This window comes from Mytilus edulis, chromosome 4, assembly GCF_963676685.1.
Source record: "Mytilus edulis chromosome 4, xbMytEdul2.2, whole genome shotgun sequence".
NCBI classification, from domain to species: domain Eukaryota; kingdom Metazoa; phylum Mollusca; class Bivalvia; order Mytilida; family Mytilidae; genus Mytilus; species Mytilus edulis.
In genome coordinates this window covers 92,458,577-92,480,886 of record NC_092347.1, presented here as the reverse complement: position 1 = coordinate 92,480,886, position 22,310 = coordinate 92,458,577, and the positions used below count along the sequence as shown (strand labels likewise).

Sequence of the window (22,310 nt, the reverse complement as noted above, 5' to 3'; positions counted from 1 at the left end):
TGTACATGTGCATTTGTGTTGGGAGCAGCTAAAACCCTTAAGTTAAATCTTATCTCATCATGTAAACATTGACATAGGATTAAAAGATCACCATAATTAGATAAAAGTGACACTATTTTGTGATGTATCCCTCCAGCAAAAAACATTCAACGATACGACCAGTCTTGTATAGGCAGATTCTTCGTTGAAATTGACTCTTTTCAATCTGGAAATGAAATCTTGATGACATAATTAAATTTACATAAGATATGATTTAATCCTTTAAATTCTGTCCTGTCACAAACTAATTGACAGCACGAGCCAGAAATGATGATTTCATCCCGTTAGCTATATTTCTGTCTCTGTTACCCGTGCCTTTTTCATTTTGTTTGTTTGTATTTTTATTTTTAAAAAACATCATAATTTAAAAAAAAAGTATAATGATATTTATTCTGTTAATCTCCCCCCTACCAACATTAAAAAAAAAATTACTGATGTATATTAATGGAAGTACATCAAAAGTTAATTTCAACAAAAGTTATTTTGCTTTAAGACGGATAGGAATGGAAAGACTTTTTATGGCTTGTAAAAACACCTCAGATTTTAAACGATAGTTCAGTATAGATGTTTGTATGTGCTACTTCTATATACTGCTCACTGCACAGATTTATTTGAAGTCTTAACTTTAATAATACTGTTTCTCAATACGCAAGTATATTCTGAAGGAAATCAGGAAGATGGTACTAAGGAGGCAATACAAATAACTTTATACTTAAGAGATCTGTTAATGATGAAATATTATTAATGTCTCTCAAAATGCTGAACACTATTATATTTTGCTTCGTTTACACATTTTAATTTTGGGCGACTAAATGTGTACGATTTTGTGACAATGTCAAAGACGTTTCTTATACATGCATATAGCTTTTTCCTACAATAATCACTACGGAAACCAAATAAATTGTTGACTCTTCAATCAGATTTTTAAAACTAACATGAATAGTTATTTACAAGGGAAAAAATCGAATCATATAACGATTAATAAAATATTATTATTGTTAATGAATTATTAAAATGTACATTTTTACTACTTCATTAAACTTTCGTCTTATCGAAGTTGTATCTACCAAATTCAAAATGTATTAATTAAAGTATTAATCGAATCCAATAAAATTTGTATAGAAGAACATTCCAAGGGTATTTACAGGCTTTGTCGGGAGTAATGGAATAGCGCCTAAGTATGGTGGTATTAGTCAAACATATTGTCAGTTATTGTAATTAAACTCTTCAATTGACCAATGCATTGAGGGCGAAATGGTAGCTTTTGTTCTCTTAAAACTGATTATCACAGCATTACATGCTTCGGTAATACGCAACGACACTTGTGATAATATTTTTGTTTCGCATTTAGGCGGTCCTTTTATTTAACTTTAGTCCACTAATGGGTTTTAAGGTAAACAATAACCATAATAAATTTGTTAAAATGTCCTTTTTGTATTGAGGAGTAAACACTCTTATGAGATAGGTAATGCATGCACAATTCTGTACATGTTGTTCACGGAAACGTCTTATGCATGAGATAGGTAATGCATGCACAATTCTATACATATGTTGTTCACGAAAACGTGTTATGAAATAGGCCAATGCATGCACAAACTCTGCACATGTGTTGTTCACGGAAACGTCTTATGAAATAGGCGAATACATGCATAACTCTGCACATATGTTGTTCACGGAAACGTCTATGAGATAGGTCAATGCATGCACAACTATGTACATGTGTTGTTCACGGAAACGTCTTATGCATGGGATAGGTAATGCATGCACAATTCTGTACATATGTTGTTCACGGAAACGTCTTATGAAATAGGTCAATGCATGCACAAACTCTGCACATGTTGTTCACGGAAACGTCTTATGAAATAGGTCAATGCATGCATAACTCTGCACATGTTGTTCACGGAAACGTCTTATGAGATAGGCCAATGCATGCACAAACTCTGTACATATATTGTTCACGGAAACGTCATATGAAATAGGTCAATGCATGCACAAACTCTGCACATATATGTTATATCGTTTGATTGAAGTGAAACAGTTCTGTTTAAAAAATCTAAACATTAAAATGGACAAATGGACAAACGTTTGTGTTGCAGCTGTTTATTTTATTTTCGAAATTGTTTGCATGCATCCAACCTAATAATGTTATACAGTCCAAGATTACCGCCAGTAAACTTCGAAAATAAAAAAAAACATAAAACGCTAGCAGTCGGGTACCATACATTTTCGTCCAGACGCACCAAGTTTATGTTATACAAAAAAGTTTTCATTTGTTTATGCAAAGCTCTGTTGAGATATAACAAAAAATATATTTTAAAATTACGTTCGTCAAAAGCGCCTTTCTATAGAAAAAAACCATATATAGAAAGTCGAAGATGTATATATAAATACATTAACACGTGAGGCGGCAAAGGACAAACTTTGCACAAGTTGGAACCTAAGATTCTAAAGTTCACTATTTCTAATCAACGTAGATTTCAAACCATTTTTTTTACATTTTTTAATACGTTTAGTTAAAGCTTTTCTACAAAAGAAAAAAAAAATGAAAAACAAAATTTGTTTACGAATCATACAATGGTTTTATCTGAGACTACGTGACAGGTTTTTAATCAAAAGTAAATCAGAAAATATAAGGAATGTGTATTCCTTTCAAAGTCACCCGGATATTTTCTTGAATAAATACAATATTTTCAAAGTTTTCGTTGTAATATATTCCAGATAGAAACATATTGACTTAATTTTATTCAAATATTTCATTTATTTGTGCAGTTAGGAGTTTATTTAGTTAAAGTATTTCAATTGCCCTTGATAATATTTACATATATTATTGTGTATTCAAAATGATAAATACCTTTAGTTCTTCAATTTGTAGCTTAATTTAATTTTTAGAGTCTATATAAAGGAGTTCGCAGTTCTTTAAATCAACGCCACATACAATCTACCAGTTAAACAACGTTTTGGTTTATATTACGTTTAAAAAGCAACAGAAACTAGACAGAAACTTTGTAATGTCTTGAAGGTGGTGCGAAACAAATAACGTTCAGCTGATTTTTACAGAGTTGTCTCCCTGTGGTGTTATGAACCACATTAAACAACGCAACGGTCAAGCTCCAAAAGTTAAATAAAAAATGACTTTTAAAACACAATGTCGAAACACTGCCCAACGTATTCTTTAAAAAAATGGCATATTTTTTCTGCAGAAAGTTCCAATGTATATTTGCTTTCCTTATGTACCATTAAACCTGAGGCACAATACGAATATGCAAATAATTATAGAATGAAATTCAAAACAGTGTGGCTGTGGCCATTCATTGACACATTAAATTCATCCATTGACTGGGACAATTTAGGTGAACGTTTGTATGTAACGACCACTGCTCACTATGTACTTTTTAAAGAAACTTAAACTATGGGGTCACTAAAGGTTCTCAACACCTTAATAAAGTAATTCGAAATATTAATCAGAAATAACACAATGTTTTGATTTATATCAATTATATAAATCAAAACATAAAGGTTATTCCTGATTAATTTTTCGAATTATTTTATAATTAAAGGCGTTAAGAAACCTTTGGTGACCCAACAGTTTAAATGTCTATAGTTGGTACGTCGTGAACAGTGGTCGTTACAGACAAACGTTCACGTAAATTGTCCCAGTCAATGGATGAATTTAATGTGTCAATCAATGGCCACAGCCACACTGTTTTGAATTTCATTCTATCGGTATTCAAAGCAACACCCATACTAGTATAGTCAAAGCAACACCCATACTAGTAAAGTAAAAAATAACAGGCCCAATCATGACAAAATGTAAAACATTTCAATAGAGTCTTATTAAGAAACAAAAACAAAAAACAAGAGTCTCGCAGTTACTGAAAGATAGGTCGAAACTAATTCCAACTAATGATAAATAAAACATGTTCTCCAGGACTATCAATTTTTTAAATTTGATCGACGGGTTGTGGGTATTACAATGGGCACTATTGGTCCCAAATTTAATACGCATTTCGGGACCAATAGTGCCCGTTATAATACCCACAACCCGTCGATCAAATTGTAAAGGCTTCACAAGACACAACAACAATGATAAAAGGGGATTAATATAAGTTGCAAAACTGTTTTCCAATCCACTATAAAGAAATATGTTTAAACTAATGATAAAAGAATCGAGTTTCATTGCCGTTGCACATATTTCATCTCTCCAAGATACAAGGGTAATAACTATAAAAATAGCCACTTTTTTCTGTAGCGCTAATGTGTCCATTTTCCATAAATTCATTGCTCTTTAAAAAAAAAAGTCGGTCGTCCACAATTGTAGAACTTGTCATAACCCATAGTATAAGTTTTATAAAAAAATATATCAAGAATTACCGGTATACCCGCGAGAGCGCTAACACGACCGGACGGATGGACGGATGGACTCCTGATATTTCCATGTGCCCCGCAACGCGTTGGGCGGTTGACAACAAAAATGTTCCACAAAACATAATTATTGACAACAAGAATCCCAGCGGAAACTCCAAGTAAACCGGATAAGTTATTAATTCTGCTTCACTAAGTGGCAGCCTATCTTATTTCTCATGACAATTAAAACCCAAAAGATACGTCGCATTTTGCAGTGTCATAAACGAGGAAAGGTCGACCGGCCGGTGTAAACATTTATAACGATAAACATATACAAGTTTAACAGATATCATATAGGGTATAGCTAGTCACATACTTTTCAGGCCGCTTGGCATTAGAAAAGATCCCTCCTTAAACATTCCTTTGCCAACAAAGGCCTCGATGTCATTGTCGTAAGCTTTGAAAGTATCCTTTACCACAATTTGTGTCAAACTAGTTCAATCGAAAATACAAATGATGACAAATGTACCTCCCTATACTACTTTAACAAAGATTATTCTGTACCTATCATTTCTTATACCTATACCATACTGATTACAACTCTCCAAAAATATATCACGTTTTTCAAAATCTAATTCCAAGAAAAATATAATCGTGTGTGAATCACATTACATAAACAGATTTATAACGGAATAAGGTATTGCTACTTCAAAATAAAACCCCACAACCTTGAATATTCAAAGGTCTGTTCATTTCGACAAAAGAGGAATAACTCGATTTCGCTTAACCTTATTGGATACTTTGATCACACAACGTTACATGCTAGGACCTCAAAGCAACCATTTAACTTCAAAAAGTGAGGGGTAATTTTTTCTAGTTTTTCGACACTGATAGTCAAATCATATTTTTTTTTAATTTATCACCGTATATGTTTTGGAGAAATCTGGATTCAGAATAATTTATTTGGTTTTCTGCTCGACCACAATATTTGTTTTCCATCAAATTGGGAATAAGATATTTTTTTTTTGGAAATGAAAACATACCCCCCCCCCTTTAAAGTTAATTGGTCGTTTCCTTAACATTTTGTTTTTTAATCCAAAGACCTCGAAGATATTTTGCCTCTTGTAATAGTATAAGACATTTAACTTTTCTACCATTCACACATGTATAGGTATTCAGATCCAGTCCAAACTAAAAAAAAATTGAATTTGGTCCTATAATACTTTGTTTCAAATAAAAAGTACGACCAACGTAGATCTATACATATACAATGTATCTTGTTTTTGTGAGGGATAAATCGTACTGTGTAAAAACAAACAAATCGTGTTCAAACCAACATGTGTGTGACGTTTGCAGAACGTGTTAAAAAAAAACAATCAGCATGAAACATGGGGACCCCAATTGTGTATCTCTTGATTCTTTGGAACTTGTTCCTTTATACATTTGAGCTGACTTCATACAGGAGTTTGTCTTCTCACTAATAAAATGTTTGGTGACTTATCTTAGTTGAATGGATCTATCCCATCGAACTTGAAATAAAATAAAGGACACAGCATGCAGATACAGTTAAGTCGGCCTCATGTCATGACTAACATTTAGAAATTGACAGTTAATGAGGATCAGTTGAGAACATAACTTCACGAAAAGAGAATTGACCTCGGCTTCAAAATTGTGAACGTTTCATTTCTATGCAGCAACATTTCAGCGCCTGTGAAGACCGGTCCTGTAAAGTGAGTATTAATATACCACCCAGTTGATACGATTTCCCAGAGCTTGCATTTTCTATCATGATTTCTTTGATATGTGATTGTTGATAACAATGGGCTATTAAATCAAAGGTTCAAAGTTGTGAAGATGAAGATACACTACCATTATCGTAACTACAATCCCGTTATATTTTCCTTTATTACAACATAAAATTGAGAATGGAAATAGGGAATGTGTCAAAGAGACAACAACCCGACCAAATAAAAAACAACAGCAGAGGGTCACCAACAGGTCTTCAATGTAGCGAGAAATTCCCGCACCCGGAGGCGTCCTTCAGCTGGCCCCATAACAAATATATACTAGTCCAGTGATAATGAACGCCATACTGATTTCCAAATTGTACACAAGAAACTAAAATTAAAATAATACAAGACTAACAAAGGCAAGAGGCTCCTGACTTGGGACAGGCGCAAAAATACGGCGGGGTTAAAGATGTTTGTGAGATCTCAACCCTCCCCCTATACCTCTAACCAATGTAGAAAAGTAAACGCATAACAATACGCACATTAAAATTCAGTTCAAGAGAAGTCCGAGTCTGATGTCAGAAGATGTAACCAAAGAAAATAAACAAAATGACAATAATACATAAATAACAACAGACTACTAGCAGTTAACTGACATGCCAACTCCAGACTTCAATTAAACTGACTGAAAGATTATGATTTCCTCATATGAACATCAGGCACAATCCTTCCCGTTCGGGGTTTAGTATCATACCATCATAACATATATGAGAAGAACATAACCCGTGTCATGTCAACAACTGTTTTTAGAATAAATGTGTTTAGTTCCGATGCAAAGACCTTATCAGTGATTCAATATTAACGCCAAAATATGCAATCTTTACCGGATAAGACTTATCAGCGACTTTGTACTCACAAGTAACATGACGGGATGCCGCATGTGGAGCAGGATCTACTTACATTCCATGCAGAGGACATGAGAATACCGCTGGGTTTTTTTGTGAGGATCTTTTTGCTCGGTCGTAAGTTTAATTGGTATATTTCGTCTCTCTGTATCTGATTTTATGCCCTTTATGGGCCTTGTAATTTGGGAAATAAAAATATATACATGGTTATCGGTTGAACATAAATTTTATAACGATCAACCAAATTATGATGACGTAGTAAAACTATCAAAGAAATGGTCTTAATTGTACCATTCAGAATCATTAGTGGGTCCAGTAGCTCCATTGTATAATTGTACCATTCAGAATCATTAGTGGGTCCAGTAGCTCCATTGTATAATTGTACCATTCAGAATCATTAGTGGGTCCAGTAGCTCCATTGTATAATTGTACCATTCAGAATCATTAGTGGGTCAAGTAGCTCCATTGTATAATTGTACCATTCAGAATCATTAGTGGGTCCAGTAGCTCCATTGTATAATTGTACCATTCAGAATCATTAGTGGGTCCAGTAGCTCCATTGTATAATTGTACCATTCAGAATCATTAGTGGGTCCAGTAGCTCCATTGTATAATTGTACCATTCAGAATCATTAGTGGGTCCAGTAGCTCCATTGTATAATTGTACCATTCAGAATCATTAGTGGGTCCAGTAGCTCCATTGTATAATTGTACCATTCAGAATCATTAGTGGGTCCAGTAGCTCCATTGTATAATTGTACCATTCAGAATCATTAGTGGGTCCAGTAGCTCCATTGTATAATTGTACCATTCAGAATCATTAGTGGGTCCAGTAGCTCCATTGTATAATTGTACCATTCAGAATCATTAGTGGGTCCAGTAGCTCCATTGTATAATTGTACCATTCAGAATCATTAGTGGGTCCAGTAGCTCCATTGTAAGCAGTATTAAAAACATCATTTCTTACTCATTGTTTTAAAGCGCATTTACGCTAAAATATGTTTCTATGTTACTGCATATTCTGCCCCATTTATGTTTTATTAAGATGAGGCCATATTGCAGAAAGACCTAGATTGCTGAAAGACGCATAAATTAATCAAAATCAGTCATTTTGCATTAACCGTACCATCTTGGTGTGATATTAGCGACCCCATACGGGTTAATAATCTCATCGGTGTATATAATGCATACAGATACTGTATAAGGAAAACGAATATGCGTGTTAACTTAACCTACTCAAAAAATAGGACACCAATAAAACTGTAAATCTCACTGAAGAATACACCTTTATATTTACACATAATTATATAATTTTTTTATCTGATAACATATTTTTATCAACGTTCAAGGTAATGTTTGATTGTTTATTTTATAGTCGTAAAAGATGGATACAGTGGAGAAGAAGCAAAGGATATGTGTCCTGGCTGTCGATGGAAGCAAACATTCAGATCTCGCTTTGAAATGTAAGTTATATCATGATATCGGATTAACCTATAGTCGCTGGAATTCATTCAGTCTAGTGTTTCAATTTATGTTGTGGTCATTCGTTGACTACATGACAAACTTGATCGTATGGTTGCAAACTGGGTTACTCTTTACCCATATAATATCCAAATACACCGACAAAATATAAGCAGGCACAATAGATTGAAATACTTGTAAAATACTGCTAAAAGATAATAAATTGTGTTTTAAAAACAAAAATTGACCAACGGAGGTACCGAAATTTTGTGTTTTAGGCATCGTTCAAATCATAATTCGTAGATTTCTTTGAAAAATGACATCGTTAAAGCCTCGGTCACACCTTACCGGATAGCTCGAACGGACGCCTAACGGATAACTTTTTTTCAATCCGTTCATGTCCGTTAGACGTCCGTTCTTATCCGTTAGACGTCCGTCCATATCCGTTGCATGTCCTTTAAGCGTACGTTTTATCCGTCGACGTCCGTTCTGTCCGGTGGAAAATTTTGAGCATGTTCAAAACTTTGAACGGACGTCCAACGGATTAAATGTCCGTTTGGTGTCCGTTTTGTACGGTACTCGTCCGTTTCGTTTCCGTTTTGTATCCGTTATACATCCGTTGGAGGTCTGAAAGATAAATTCACCACCGGACTTCTACCGGACGTTTAACGGATAAAACGGACGTTGAACGAATAAAAAACGGACTTCTACTGGACGTTTAACGGATAAAAAGGATGATGAACGGATCTGAAACGGATAAATGCCAATTGAAAAGTTCGCGTCAGAAATGCCAATTATTTGTATGTCAGATTTCTTAAGGTTCATGCATTCTTATTATTCATAACGTAAATGCACGTCTTCACAATCAACTTCAGCTCTTATTCTGGCCAGACACTGCCCTTTGGCGGCATTTTGAAGAACAAACCAAAACCAGTTACACAGAAACATTTTGAATATTTATGCGATTTACATGTATTATTATAGTCGCCTTTAATTTTTCCGTAGATCTTGTTCATTGTTCATTCGTTTTATCCGATCGCTTCCGTTATGTGTCCGTTTTATGCGGTACTCATCCGTTGGATGTACGTTCGACATCCGTTCTGTCCGGTACGTTATCGTTTCTCGTACGTTGCATATCCGGTGTGTGTCCGTTATGCATTCGTTACACATCCGTTTTATTCGGTCAGTACACTGAGACTATTGTAGTTCAGTTTGGGGAAATTTATTACAAAAAGATTCAGATAGAATCATAAAACTTCAAAAAAGAGTAGCAAGAATTATACTGGAATGCGATATTTCTATTCCATCTAATTTCATGTTTTCTTCTTTAAAATGGCTATCTTTGACCAAAAGAATAAAATACCAACAATCAATTCTAATGTCTAAAATTGTAAATGGGCTAACACCTGATTACTTAGCAATACTAAATATTGATGATGTCCAACGCCACAACTTACGATCTGTCTCTAATAATGATCTTTTTGTTCCAAGACCAAATACAAATTTTTATAAAAAATCTTTTCATTATTCTGCAACCAAAGTATGGAATAATTTACCACTCGAAATAAAAAAATGTCCTAATGTGGAATTATTCAAGAAACATAGTTATAATCATTTTCTTGAAAATTATATGCAAGTCAACTAATTTGTTTTCCTCTAACAAAACTATATCAAATATTGTCATTTATTACCCTTTTTATATTTCAATGATTGAATTGTGTATATACTAGTAATATATATTGTAAATTAATGTATGAATGTATGAAAGTTAACTGTATGCATGTATTTTGTTTGAGGGCCTCAATGAAAATTAGACTATTTCTAATTGAGTTACCCTCTTTAAATAAAGAATTTATTATTATTATTATTATTATTATTATTATTATTATTATTATTATTATTATTATTATTATTATTATTATTATTATTATTATTATTATTATTATTATTATTACCGAGGCTTAAGGTACTAATTATTTTACAACAAAACTTGGCATGTTTAACAAGATGGGGTTTTACTTCGCTCATCTATTTGTTCTTTAGTCCTAACTTTAATCATGGAAGTAAAATTATACTTCCATGCTTTGATCAACTTTATATAGTTTGAATGCCACTCTCGCTAACTTAAGGCCATTGGTTTTGATGATTTTAATCACACATTCAACCTAACTATAGTTGAATTTGAAACTCTTTGCTGCGAAGTAAAGAATGAAAAGCAATGATCAGACCACAGAAGAACAGCATTTGGGTATTAGTTAAGTGCAACAGTCCAAATTCAAAACGACATTACCAGGATGTCTGCATACATGAAATTCAAAACAGTGTAGCTGTGGCCATTGATTGACCCATCAAAATCATCCATTGACTGGGACAATTTACGTGAACGTTTGTCTGTAACAACCACTGTTCATGACGTACCTACGATAGACGTTTAAACTGTGGGGTCACCAAAGGTTTCTTAACGCCTTTAATTATAAAATAATTCGAAAAATTAATCAGGAATAAACTTTGTGTTTTGATTTATATAATTGATATAAATCAAAATATCGTGTTATTTCTGATTAATTTTTCGAATTACTTTATTTAGGTTTTGAGAACCTTCGGTGACTCCATAGTTTAAGTTTCTTTAAAAAGTACATAGTGAGCATTGGTCGTTACATACAAACGTTCACCTAAATTGTCCCAGTCAATGAATGATTTTAATGTGTCAATCAATGGCCACAGCTACACTGTTTTGAATTTCATACTATATATAATCAGTATCAAAACTTGACTTTGAAAACATTAATTTGCATAAATCAATAGTTGTGTATGTGTTTTACAGGGTATACTGAAAATGTTCACAAATCTGGGGACAAAGTTTTGCTAACACATTGTGTTGACCACAGAAAACATCTTACGTATGGATGTAAGTATCAATAGCATAATACTTTTTTATTAGTATAAGGGCGAAATGTGTATATTGACATAGAAGATAGCTTACAAGATGGGGCTTCACAAAACATGTTACATATTATTTTCAGTAATATTTTGGGACTCAGTGTTTTATGTACGTGTTAACTACACATAGGATCTTGCATAATGTGAGGACAATTGTGTCTTCTTATAAATATCATATATGCATATATACACGACCCAACTGAAAAAAACCCATAACTTTTCAAAACCATTAACGTATTATACATGTGGAAGAAACCCTCTTATATGATTCAAAAGAAGAAAAAAGCATGTGCCCTTTTCCCAACACCATAATTGCTCTGCTCTTCCGTGACTGGTGCCATGTTCTTTCTATTTCTTTTAGAGGCAGATAATTTGAACAAATGGTGGTGTAGCTATAGTGTGGTCTAAGTTCTATTAAAAGTTGGCTCTAATCATAGACTTAAAAATGTGTGTTTTTACTAAGCACACGGAACTTTTCAAACTAAAGCAATGACTGCACGGATCGGAGTCGAGTAAAATTTAACTGCATCTGGAAAATCGGTTGTGCACTCAGAAGTTGAGAAGAGTACATCTTATACAAAACTGCAGTTTATGTCTTTAGAAGGGTGACACTTGCACAACATTGTTTGTTGTTCAGTATGACCAAGTACATACACGTTAGATTGAGGAAAATAAGATGGAACCCTACGAAAACTAGATTTAGATAATATAGCAGACAATTTGATGTTCTCATAGTTGTTGAAAATTTTCAGTTGTGGTTGAAATGGTTATTAAAAACTTTTTCTGATCTTTGGTCGTGATGAAATGAAAGCAATATCGTTTTCAAAATGTAAGGATGTGCTTTGAATAAAGAGGGTCATAAGTATAACAATTCATTAAATGACAATACACAATTTTGAGGATGTATTGTCAAATTTTACAAAGCATATAATCTACCATTCCAGCTGTTTCCATGGTACCAGGTAACCCCGATTCTATCACTCACGCTTTCGCAGCAGAAGAAAAGAAAGCCAAAGAGCTGATGGAGAAGTATGTAGCGGATTGTAAAAAGCTTGGAGTGAGTATATGTGTGCACAAACTATAATAGTAGTACTCAACAATATGCAGACCTTTTCTGGGGCAAGAAATATTTCATAGTGGGTTATTCAGTGACGGATCCAGAAGTTTTCATAAGTGGGGGCCCACTAACCGCCTTAGAGGGGTCCGCTCTGGTCATGCTCCAGTGATTCCCTATAATTTCAACCAAATTATTCCAAGAAAAGGGGGGCCCGGGCCCACTCTAAATCCGCCTTTGAGTTATTTTATCAAAGTTTCCCTCTTTTTAACGAGGTCCTGCGTTTCTATTTGGCGATGGCGTTAATCTCTGTTAATTGGACTTGCGAGTCTATATCCCTTAGGTATATTTTAGTAAGTATTTTTAATTAATTTAACAATTCATTGAAATATCTATTTGACAGCTGCATGATGTAGATTTAGTGAAAGTAATCGGCGAACCAGGAGATGGGATCATAAAGGCTGCTGAAGAAAAGAAAGCGGACATGATAATCACAGGCTGTCGGGGTTTAGGACAGATCAGAAGAACAATGGTCGGCAGTGTCAGCGACTACATTTTACACCATTCGCATGTACCTGTCTTTGTTTGTAGACATTAACACTGCTAAAATATATATGTATGATCTCAAAATACAGGAAGATTGATATTAGGTCAATACTTTAAATTATTATGAAAATATATCATAAATGTAATGCCAAGTTATTGGGTAAACTATATTTATTCCATACCGTCAGTTTTGACGATATTTATACTGATATTTTAAAGTAAGATGCAATAAATATACCCGTTTTGATAATCGATTAAACTTTTTCTGTTCTTAAAAATAAATAGATACATTCAAATCAGTTCGTTATATTGTAAACATGTTTTTGGACCGGGAAAAATTTACCATTGTGCAGTAAAACAACTGATTGTCATCTTTAAGACAAAATTCCAAGACATATTCGCAAATTAAAACACGAATGCCTTATAGACTGGCACAGTTGGTTAAGACCTAATCTACGGATCGGTGTAAGCAATGATTTGTATCCCATGTGCAACTAACAGTTGCCAGAACCTTTAAGAAAACAAAAAAATCAATTATCACAATGATCTGAGTCAACAATGACTGAACAATCAACATTCCATAACTTAATTATTTTTCCTTTTACCGGGTAATTACCTACGTCACATGATCTTATACAGGTAGTTTTTAAATGTACAGGTATATATATTTATATTTCTCTCTAATAGAATGTGTTGGCGTAGTCGAGTGGTTACTTCGAAACTTATGTTTAAATCAGTAATTTAACACATCGCGGGATCGCATCCCGTAGAAACCACTGACGCTTTCCAGCATTTTTGCACCTCTTTCCGTGTGTTTTTTCTTGTATATTGTTGTCGTTTAGCATCGAATAATAAGTTAGATGGAATAAAGGAAGCGTATTAGTGTAAGGGATAAATTTGTCCTGGTAAAATATGTCTGGGCGGACAAATATTACTAGTATAAAAAGTCCATGGTTTCAGAATATACTAGTATATTTAGTCCGATGTTAGTAATATATGTCCCCAGACTAATTTTCCTAGGTAAGCATGTCCTATAAAATCCTATAATAAATTCAATTGCATTTAAATTTTTAAGAGTTGCATAGTTATATTTTTGATAAAATTTATGTCCCCAGACTAATCATAGTTTAGTTTAAACATATTTTATTGTCCAAAAAACATTGACAATAGGATTGGACACAAGTTTTGCAACTTAGAACGTCTTCTCCATTACATACAAATAATACATATCCGAACAAATATGAAATAAATAATAATAACATCATAAACAATATTAATATGAAGACACGAAATTAACAAGAATTTATACGACATGGTTCATCGATTCCTAAAAGTCGAGTTTACCGTAAATTTTTATGAAAGATAATAGGTTGTTTTAATCTTGGAATAAATATTCACTCAAAAGGTAAGTTTTTATTGTATTTTGAACAATTAAATTAAAGTGTTGTTGTCAACTGATGGACAATAAAATCAAATGGATGATCCATGTCTTAGGAAAAAATGAACAATTGCATTCGAAGTCGACAAAAAGTAATAACATTGTTATTGGTATATATTTAACCATAATGTTTATAAACTATGAAAAGCGATTGGTCTCTTTAATATAATTCTGCACTTTTATAAAAATTAGCGTGTTTATGTTCATATTAAACAAAGCATTGCCGTACATTAAATTTTCAAAGTCGGTAGGTATATTTTCTTTTCTAAGTTCAAAAAATATTTTTTTCCTTTGCACTGTATATTTTTTACAAGAGAGGAAATAATGTTGAGCATTTTCATATAAAAAACCACATTGACACATTGCGTTAGTTTTAATATTTGCGTGATACAGATCCATGTTCAGGGCACTGCATTTGTTTCTTAATCTTGCGTGTAAAACATTTAAATATCTATCGCCAATATTGAAATATGTAGGGGGTGATTTGTTTTTAAAATATTTCTGTTTAATTTTTAATTTAAACATATTTAAAGAAAGTTCATTTCTAATACTTAAATCGAGCGAATTCCACAGTTTGATACTAGATGGAATAAATGATTCCTGATAAAGAGACAGTCTGCTAGAGGTTTGGTATATATTTTGACTGCTTCGTAGATTGTAGTTGTTCGTTTCTGCAACTGTAGGGGGTATTAAATCTAATAAGTATTCTGGGGCGTCCTCTTTCATAATTTTGTAAAATAAAGTTAATTTCTTCACTTCCCGTCTTGTCTTTAATTTTTCCCATCCCGTCTCTAAATAAAGTGATTGAGTGCTAGCATAGCTTGTTAGACCAGTGACAATACGTGCTGCTTCCAGTTGTAATTTTTCTAATCTTTCAGAATTCAACTGACCACAATTATCCCAAACTTCAGAAGAATATTCTAGAACAGGCCTTATAAAAGTTAAATATATTCTTTCTAAATATTCCCTTTTTAGTCGGAATTTCAAACGTCTAAGAACATTTAATTGTTTTGATACCTTTTCTATTAAACGGAATCAACATGCTTGGTCCACTTACAATCACTGCTAAAAAATATGCCTAAATGTTTATGACTAGTAACCGTATCTACCTGAACTCCGCCAAAATGAAAAATCAAGTTATATTTTTGAATTTTTGTTACTAAATAACATAATATTAGTTTTATTTGGATTGAATTTAACTAGCCAATCATTTGCCCAGGAATTAATAAATTTTTGTAAGATATTAGGCAAAAAAGCAAAATGAATATGGTTAAGATCGTCGTTAAAGGACAAACACTCTAATAAAGAGTCTTTTGACGATTTCGGCTAAGTTTACTTATTTGTCTTGCTGATCATTTTGCCTTTAAATTTTCTCTTTATCTTTTAAAGATTACAAGATGATAGGTAAACCGAATAGTAGAATTTGTCATTTTTAAAAGGGCACTATCTCATATAAGAAGTCGTCTGACAGTTTTGACGAAGAGAGACAAGTGGTAGAATTTTTGAACTGTCAGATTTTCTTTATTTATAGCGGCTTTCAAAATAGTAGACAAACTTTCATTTAACCGATATGTTCTATATTTAGCACTGTCGACCATTTTTTTGGCAGGCAGCGTCATCAGACATTTATTTAAATCAAGTTACACGATGATGATTGTGTCCATGTTTTGTAAAATGTGTCCAAGAAGTTTTAGAGAAGATTTTTGTAAAAGTAAACGGACGGACAGTTGATATAAATAAGGAGTCTCGTAGCAGTTAATGGCCTAAGGTAATTAAAAAGGAATACAATGCTAAATATAAAATCAAAATATTTTTATATCCTCGGGACAATATACAAGCGACACAAATACTGACCAACTTATCGCAAGACAATATTAATAGCAACACTAAAATACTTAGACTGACACCGGAATATGGGATTTCTTATATTCGAAGCCATTTTACGAACCATACAGATTGACTTCCCCTCTTTTAAGCACTTCGGTAATCAAGGTACAGTTTTTACAAAATGTCGGGAATGATTACTGTTAAAAGGGTGCCAAATGTGGTGTTAGGGGTGAGTATCTGATATGATACTTATAGGTGGTCATCGATAATTTTTTAATGAACTAAATAACTACCATATAAAAAGGAGATGTGGTTCGATTACCAATTTAAAACATCTTCAAAAAATACCAAGTGACACAGAAACCGACAACTATAGGTCAACATACGGCCTTCAACAATAAGCAAAGTCCATACAGCTGATAGTCAGCTATAAAAGGTCCCGAAATGGCAAATGTAAAACGGTAAAAAAAAACTAACGGCCTGATTCATGTACAAAATAATGAACGACATACAAATATGATACACAGCAACAAACGACCACCACTGAAACTATCATTTGCATCTGACATTTATATTATACAATTAATTTCATTGGATGAGGTTTTTTCACAATAAGGTGACGTGAACTAGTTAACTGACAACAGAAACGAATCGTGACAGTCAAATGATAGTTTTATAATATGTTTATTTAATGCAATTATACTTCAATAGGGTTGATAGCATATATGAAATTAACAATATAACACAATACACAATACATCACAAGAGTCATAAAAGTTAAAGATATAATATACGTTTTAAAATGTTTTTCTTTAGTATAACTGAGCAATGTGTCTAATCTGTAGAGGGACGACTTATAAGAATCTTTGCATTTGATGATAAACTGAAAAGTAAGATCATAGAACTGATCAACATTTTACATATATATGTAATGATAATACAAAAGTACATCAATGTTCTGAGATTAAAACACAGGTCCTCGTACATTCATATGTTGTGTTCAAATCGTAATTATGCATGTAAAATTTGTAATTTGTACACTTTATAGTACAATATCAGAGTTTTTCATAAACTCGTAGCATATTAAAAGAACCAATTCAATTTGCATTGATTTGCCGTCTTATCATTATCATGCTTAAAGGGCTACATTCTACAGTCTTGTACTTATACAAAGTTTTTATGACACTAAACGATGAATTGAGTGCTTAGTGCTTAGTGGTATGATATGTTTCGTATATCGAATCTACCCAGTTAGTCGTCATTTGCAGCTTTATTCCTCAAAGGGGACAGTGCGTTTAAATGGTATATTTTGGGAATAGAATGGCGGTGAAAGAAGGCGGATATCGGAATACTGATAACTTGTACAAAAATTCTGTAAATATCGTAAGTTGCACTTGAACATAGTATATCCAGTAACTGATATTAGTATTTTGTTGAAAATGGATTTTGCTTCAGAAAATCATATCTCGGTGGTCTAGATGGAGTTACCATTAGGGCTTTTCTATCTATTTCATCATCCATGTAAGTATCTTTCATCGAATATGGATCTTTCCGGTGAGGTTTTCGTTTCGGTTCTCTGTCAATCTTGTCTTTGTCCACATACGTGTTCTTTTTAGTATCGTATTTCCGATACTGCATATCATCAAAGAAATTGTCCGTTGGAACGATCGCCATTTTGTTGTAGTATGGATATTCTTTTAAATCTGGAATCAAGCATAGCATTGAAAAAAATGCTAATCCTGTTGCTATCATGGACATTCCAGCCGACCACGCTAGGAAATATGGAAAATCTATCTGCAGGATCCATAATACAATTCCAGCAATCGGAAATAGTACTGTAACACAACAAACATATTTATTAATCTTCATAAAGATGATAATTTCTTAGAGATATCCATGACAGACTGTAACTTTCAGTATTTCAACCCTAGTCAGTATATTGGCAAGTCCCAGTAGTTCAAAAAAGCAAATTAATAAAAAAAAAAATACAATTGATTAAACACAATAACAATTTACAAGTAATGATTTAACAAAACACGTCAAAAAATCAGGTATGTCACACTAGGGACACAATGGATTTTTACCATTTGTTCCCCCATATCACGTGACAAATAACCGGGATATATGTGGTATGATTGCAAGCAAACTAATCACCAGAACCGATTTGTTGTGGATGTAAGGAGCCTGATTGTATTTACTGAGTAAGCAGTTAAAAGTCACTGTACGGCTTTTAGTAATAGCAAAACCCAAATCATGTAGTCAACTATAATGAAAAATGTGAAACAATTCAAACGAAAAACCAACGTACTGGTCTGATTTATAAAAAAAACAATATAAAATGAAAATAGATATGACAGACAGCAATGGACGTCAACCAATAAATACATAACAGGGTTATACCAGTTTAAAATAGATTAATTCAATATAGATTGAGGTACGACGCAACAAAAATAAAAAAAAAAATTGCACAAAAGCAAAACGTTCTTTGAGATATTCTTCCGCATACTTTAAGGTGTCATACCACCAATTAAAAGTCCCTATCTGTTCAACCAAATTTTGCAATTTTCACAGCTTTCTAAATATTTTACCTTAAGTTTAACTTCATAGAAACTAGGTATATCCTGAATTGTACAGGTGTCACCTTTCTGCATGCCAATTTTCAACATACATTCAAAATCATATAAGAAAGCAGAGAGCTTCCGAAAGGAGGTACCACTAAAAATAACCCCTGGTTTTCTGGAAATCTTAAATTAGTAGACTATGGAGCGCATTAATCCTCAATTTTTAATGCAAACTCATAGGCAGGTAAATTTTGGCTCAAAATGGTCTTAATATATTTCTCTTTCAACAAAGCTTTCATTTCTGCAAATTTGTTGGTTAGTTTAGGTGAACAATGACATCAAATGCACTTTTTTTTGTCCGAGTAGGCCTACTTTCACATACGTTCTAAATTTGAGGTAGTAATTGGTGGTATGACACCTTAACACAATTTTCCGGTACGTGTGCATTGATATTATCAATAATTTTTTACTTATGTATCCAACTACAAAACATTTTAATATTATTAATTTATGTTGTAAACAAAAATATTTCTATCAGTATTTATTGAAGAGATGTATTGATATCAAACGATAAGGAACGTTAACTTATTTTGCACTCGTTTATGTTCGCGTATTTATCATGCTTATAGATCAGTTACAAACCCAAAACTAATTTATATAATGGAAATCTAGGAATACATCGGAATGACCTCAAGGTCATCGCAATGTAAAATGTACGACCTGAGGCATAGCCAAACTTCACCTACATTGTGAGAGCTCTTAACTGTTTAGCAATACATATTTGCGTAGAGTTAATCTATTATTTTCAGTTTATCAAAATCAAGATCAATTTTAGTACCGATTAAAACATTATTCAAAGATTTTACTACGATTCCAGAATCCTATCCTAATAAGTCTGAAAATTTATCCAAAACACCGAAACAGTTTTTGACAACACAAAAATAAATAATCTATAATTATTTTCATACGCATTATTTCATAGGTGGCGATTCCAAATGAAACAACAACAAAACGGACAACCAAATTTTCAATGTGATCGCTATATTTGTAGTTAAAAAGATTTCGGAAACCGGCTTAGTTGCTAGTAATCATAATAATCTATTCGTTATATCAATATGTATGTACCCGATGTGACTAGTATAATAATCAAAGATATGGCTGTTGCCCTTGTTCTGCTTCTGTCTGCTAGCACGTAGAAGGCGTAAATCACAACAATGATGAAAAATAGTCCGATAGTTACACCTTCAAATATCTTGGTCAGGGTGAAGAATACTGAAAATAAATTAAAAAACAACAACTAATATTTGTACTAACAGAATATATTGCTTGATTGTCTCTTTTTTTTAAATGAGCGTACAAAAGGGAGGTCAAACTGAAGTTGTACAATTTCTAAAGAAATAGACAATATATTTTTTTCTATAGTATGTTATAGCAGCGGAAGAAGTACGGTGACTCTATCTTTTTTTTTAGATGTATATTTTGAAAACATTTTCATAAGAGTTATCTTCTCGTATTTATTTTTCACTGTTCAATCATTTAGTTTACCCTTCATTTTCAAAATACATGATGTTTCATTTTTAAAAACCTGTAGCTTGAAAAAACGATAAGTTACCTATCATTTTTATTATTATAATTTTTATCCAATCACAATAAAACTACATTTTCGAAAAGATTGAAAAAATTCTGTCAATTTTTGTTTATTCTCACATACCTCCTAATGAGCAAATTTTGCGGTGATTAGAAAACAAATAAAAAAAAGATCAGCAACAAAACTTAAAGCATAATAAAATAATTTTTAAAGGAACAGTATTAAGGAACAAATAAAGCATCAATAAAACTTAAAACTATTAATCTGTAAGATTTCTATTCTTTCGTTCACCTCATCTACGAATTGAACATCTTTACCAGTTGCTTTAGTAAGGGGGGTTATGACCTTTACCGGGACTTCGGGATCGGGTGTTTTTAAGCTCGGGATTTCAGGATTGGCCCTTTCGGGATCCGGGAATTCTTTTTTCGAATTTCGGCCGGGATGTCGGGATTTATTTTTTTTTAAATTCGGGACCTCGGGATTTCGGGATCAGGACCCCTCCTATCCTCCCTCTTCAGTTTGAATGAAGAAAAATAATCACAAATTCTACTTACACGAATGGTAACTGCTTGGAGTTGTAGAAGTAGCACAAGCAGACGTACAATTTGTGTACCAGAGTAACCCAACTCTAATATCAAACAGATCTTTAGCTGTGTTATACACCATCCAGTAGTTCGTCAGAAAAGCAGCTGACTGCAATCCAAACGCAAGGAAGATGCAGATGAAACCAACTTTAGCCCAACCGGAAGCATCGCCACAACATGCCATCACTTTGTTTTATGAGTCTTCGATTCTTATCAAATAGTCAAGACAGCCCCAGTAAGACAATAACTTCACTTATGAAATGTGTTTTGTCATAGCTTAATTGAAACAAAAAGAATGTTTCCATTCATGTGTTATGATTTAAGGAGTCTAGGGTGAGTTTGACCTAGATATCTATTGAAATAAATTATAAAGGTGAAATAAGATATATTACGGATGAATTATGACTGACACATTTAAAGGAAAGTAAAACAATTAACTATTCAATAACAATCAATGACATAAAAATGTCTTACTTATTTGGCTACAGAATTGATTTGTTAATAAATAGTTTAAAGTGCATTTTTATATACAAAATTGTTGTCAAGGTAAATTTAGAGTCATGTTGAAACTGAAACTGTAAGACCAATTAATCATCCCAACATTATATGAAATAGCTAGAATACCAGACCAGACTGCCTTCACCATTATATGAAATAGCTAGATGACCAGACCAGACTGCCTTCACCATTATATGAAATAGCTAGATGACCAGACCAGACTGCCTTCACCATTATATGAAATAGCTAGATGACCAGACCAGACTGCCTTCACCATTATGTCGTTGGATTTTTCCAACATCTACTTGATAACTTAATTCATCGGGATGTATCAGTGACATTTGAAATCATTTGCCAGTGAAATAAATGCCGGTAAGGTAGAGTCTTTAAGTAAGATAATTTTTCATGTCAAAATTGGTGTCCGTTCTTTAACTTGATTTTTTTCCAACTAAATACATGTATGATAAAACTTACACACAATGATTACCAACACAAAATATAGACCAAGATCAAAATTAGGTGGCGTCACTTTTAATGTACATGAATTATGCTCTTTTATAAATTCAAATTGTTGAAATCGTGGTTGAAATTTTAATTTCCTATCGTGATTTCAACTTTAATGCCTCACTCAAATGTTATGAAGCTTATTACCACTAAACATAGACCAAGTTTACATTTTCGGTTCTTGATTCATGTTCCTTTATAAAAGAGGGGGAAAAAATGTGACGTGCTCGCACTGTAACTTCAGTTTTCGCAACCAAATGTTATAAAACCTTATATCCAAACTCACAAGAA

General features: G+C 32.9%; 2 protein-coding genes across 3 annotated transcripts; one reads left to right on the top strand and one right to left on the bottom strand.

Moving 5' to 3' along the window:
* Positions 1-6,049: 6,049 nt before the first annotated feature.
* LOC139521061 (universal stress protein in QAH/OAS sulfhydrylase 3'region-like) lies at positions 6,050-13,315 on the top strand. 2 transcript variants are annotated; one of them, XM_071314308.1, is made up of 5 exons: positions 6,050-6,113; positions 8,394-8,481; positions 11,304-11,387; positions 12,364-12,476; positions 12,877-13,315. In XM_071314308.1, the coding sequence occupies exons 2-5, from the start codon at positions 8,403-8,405 to the stop codon at positions 13,069-13,071; spliced, it is 471 nt and encodes a 156-aa protein (XP_071170409.1). In that variant the 5' UTR covers positions 6,050-6,113; positions 8,394-8,402; the 3' UTR covers positions 13,072-13,315. The 2 variants fall into 2 exon arrangements, with proteins under 2 accessions (XP_071170409.1, XP_071170408.1); XM_071314307.1 differs by lacking the exon at positions 6,050-6,113 and having other exon boundaries at positions 8,343-8,481.
* A 3,634-nt stretch (positions 13,316-16,949) lies between these two features.
* On the bottom strand, positions 16,950-21,308 carry LOC139521060 (uncharacterized). The gene is made up of 3 exons (XM_071314306.1): positions 20,988-21,308; positions 19,971-20,117; positions 16,950-18,119 (listed from the first exon to the last, which is right to left on the bottom strand). Exons 1-3 carry the CDS (start codon positions 21,199-21,201, stop codon positions 17,707-17,709), a joined length of 774 nt encoding a protein of 257 aa, XP_071170407.1. The 5' UTR covers positions 21,202-21,308; the 3' UTR covers positions 16,950-17,706.
* Between the last annotated feature and the right edge of the window lie 1,002 nt (positions 21,309-22,310).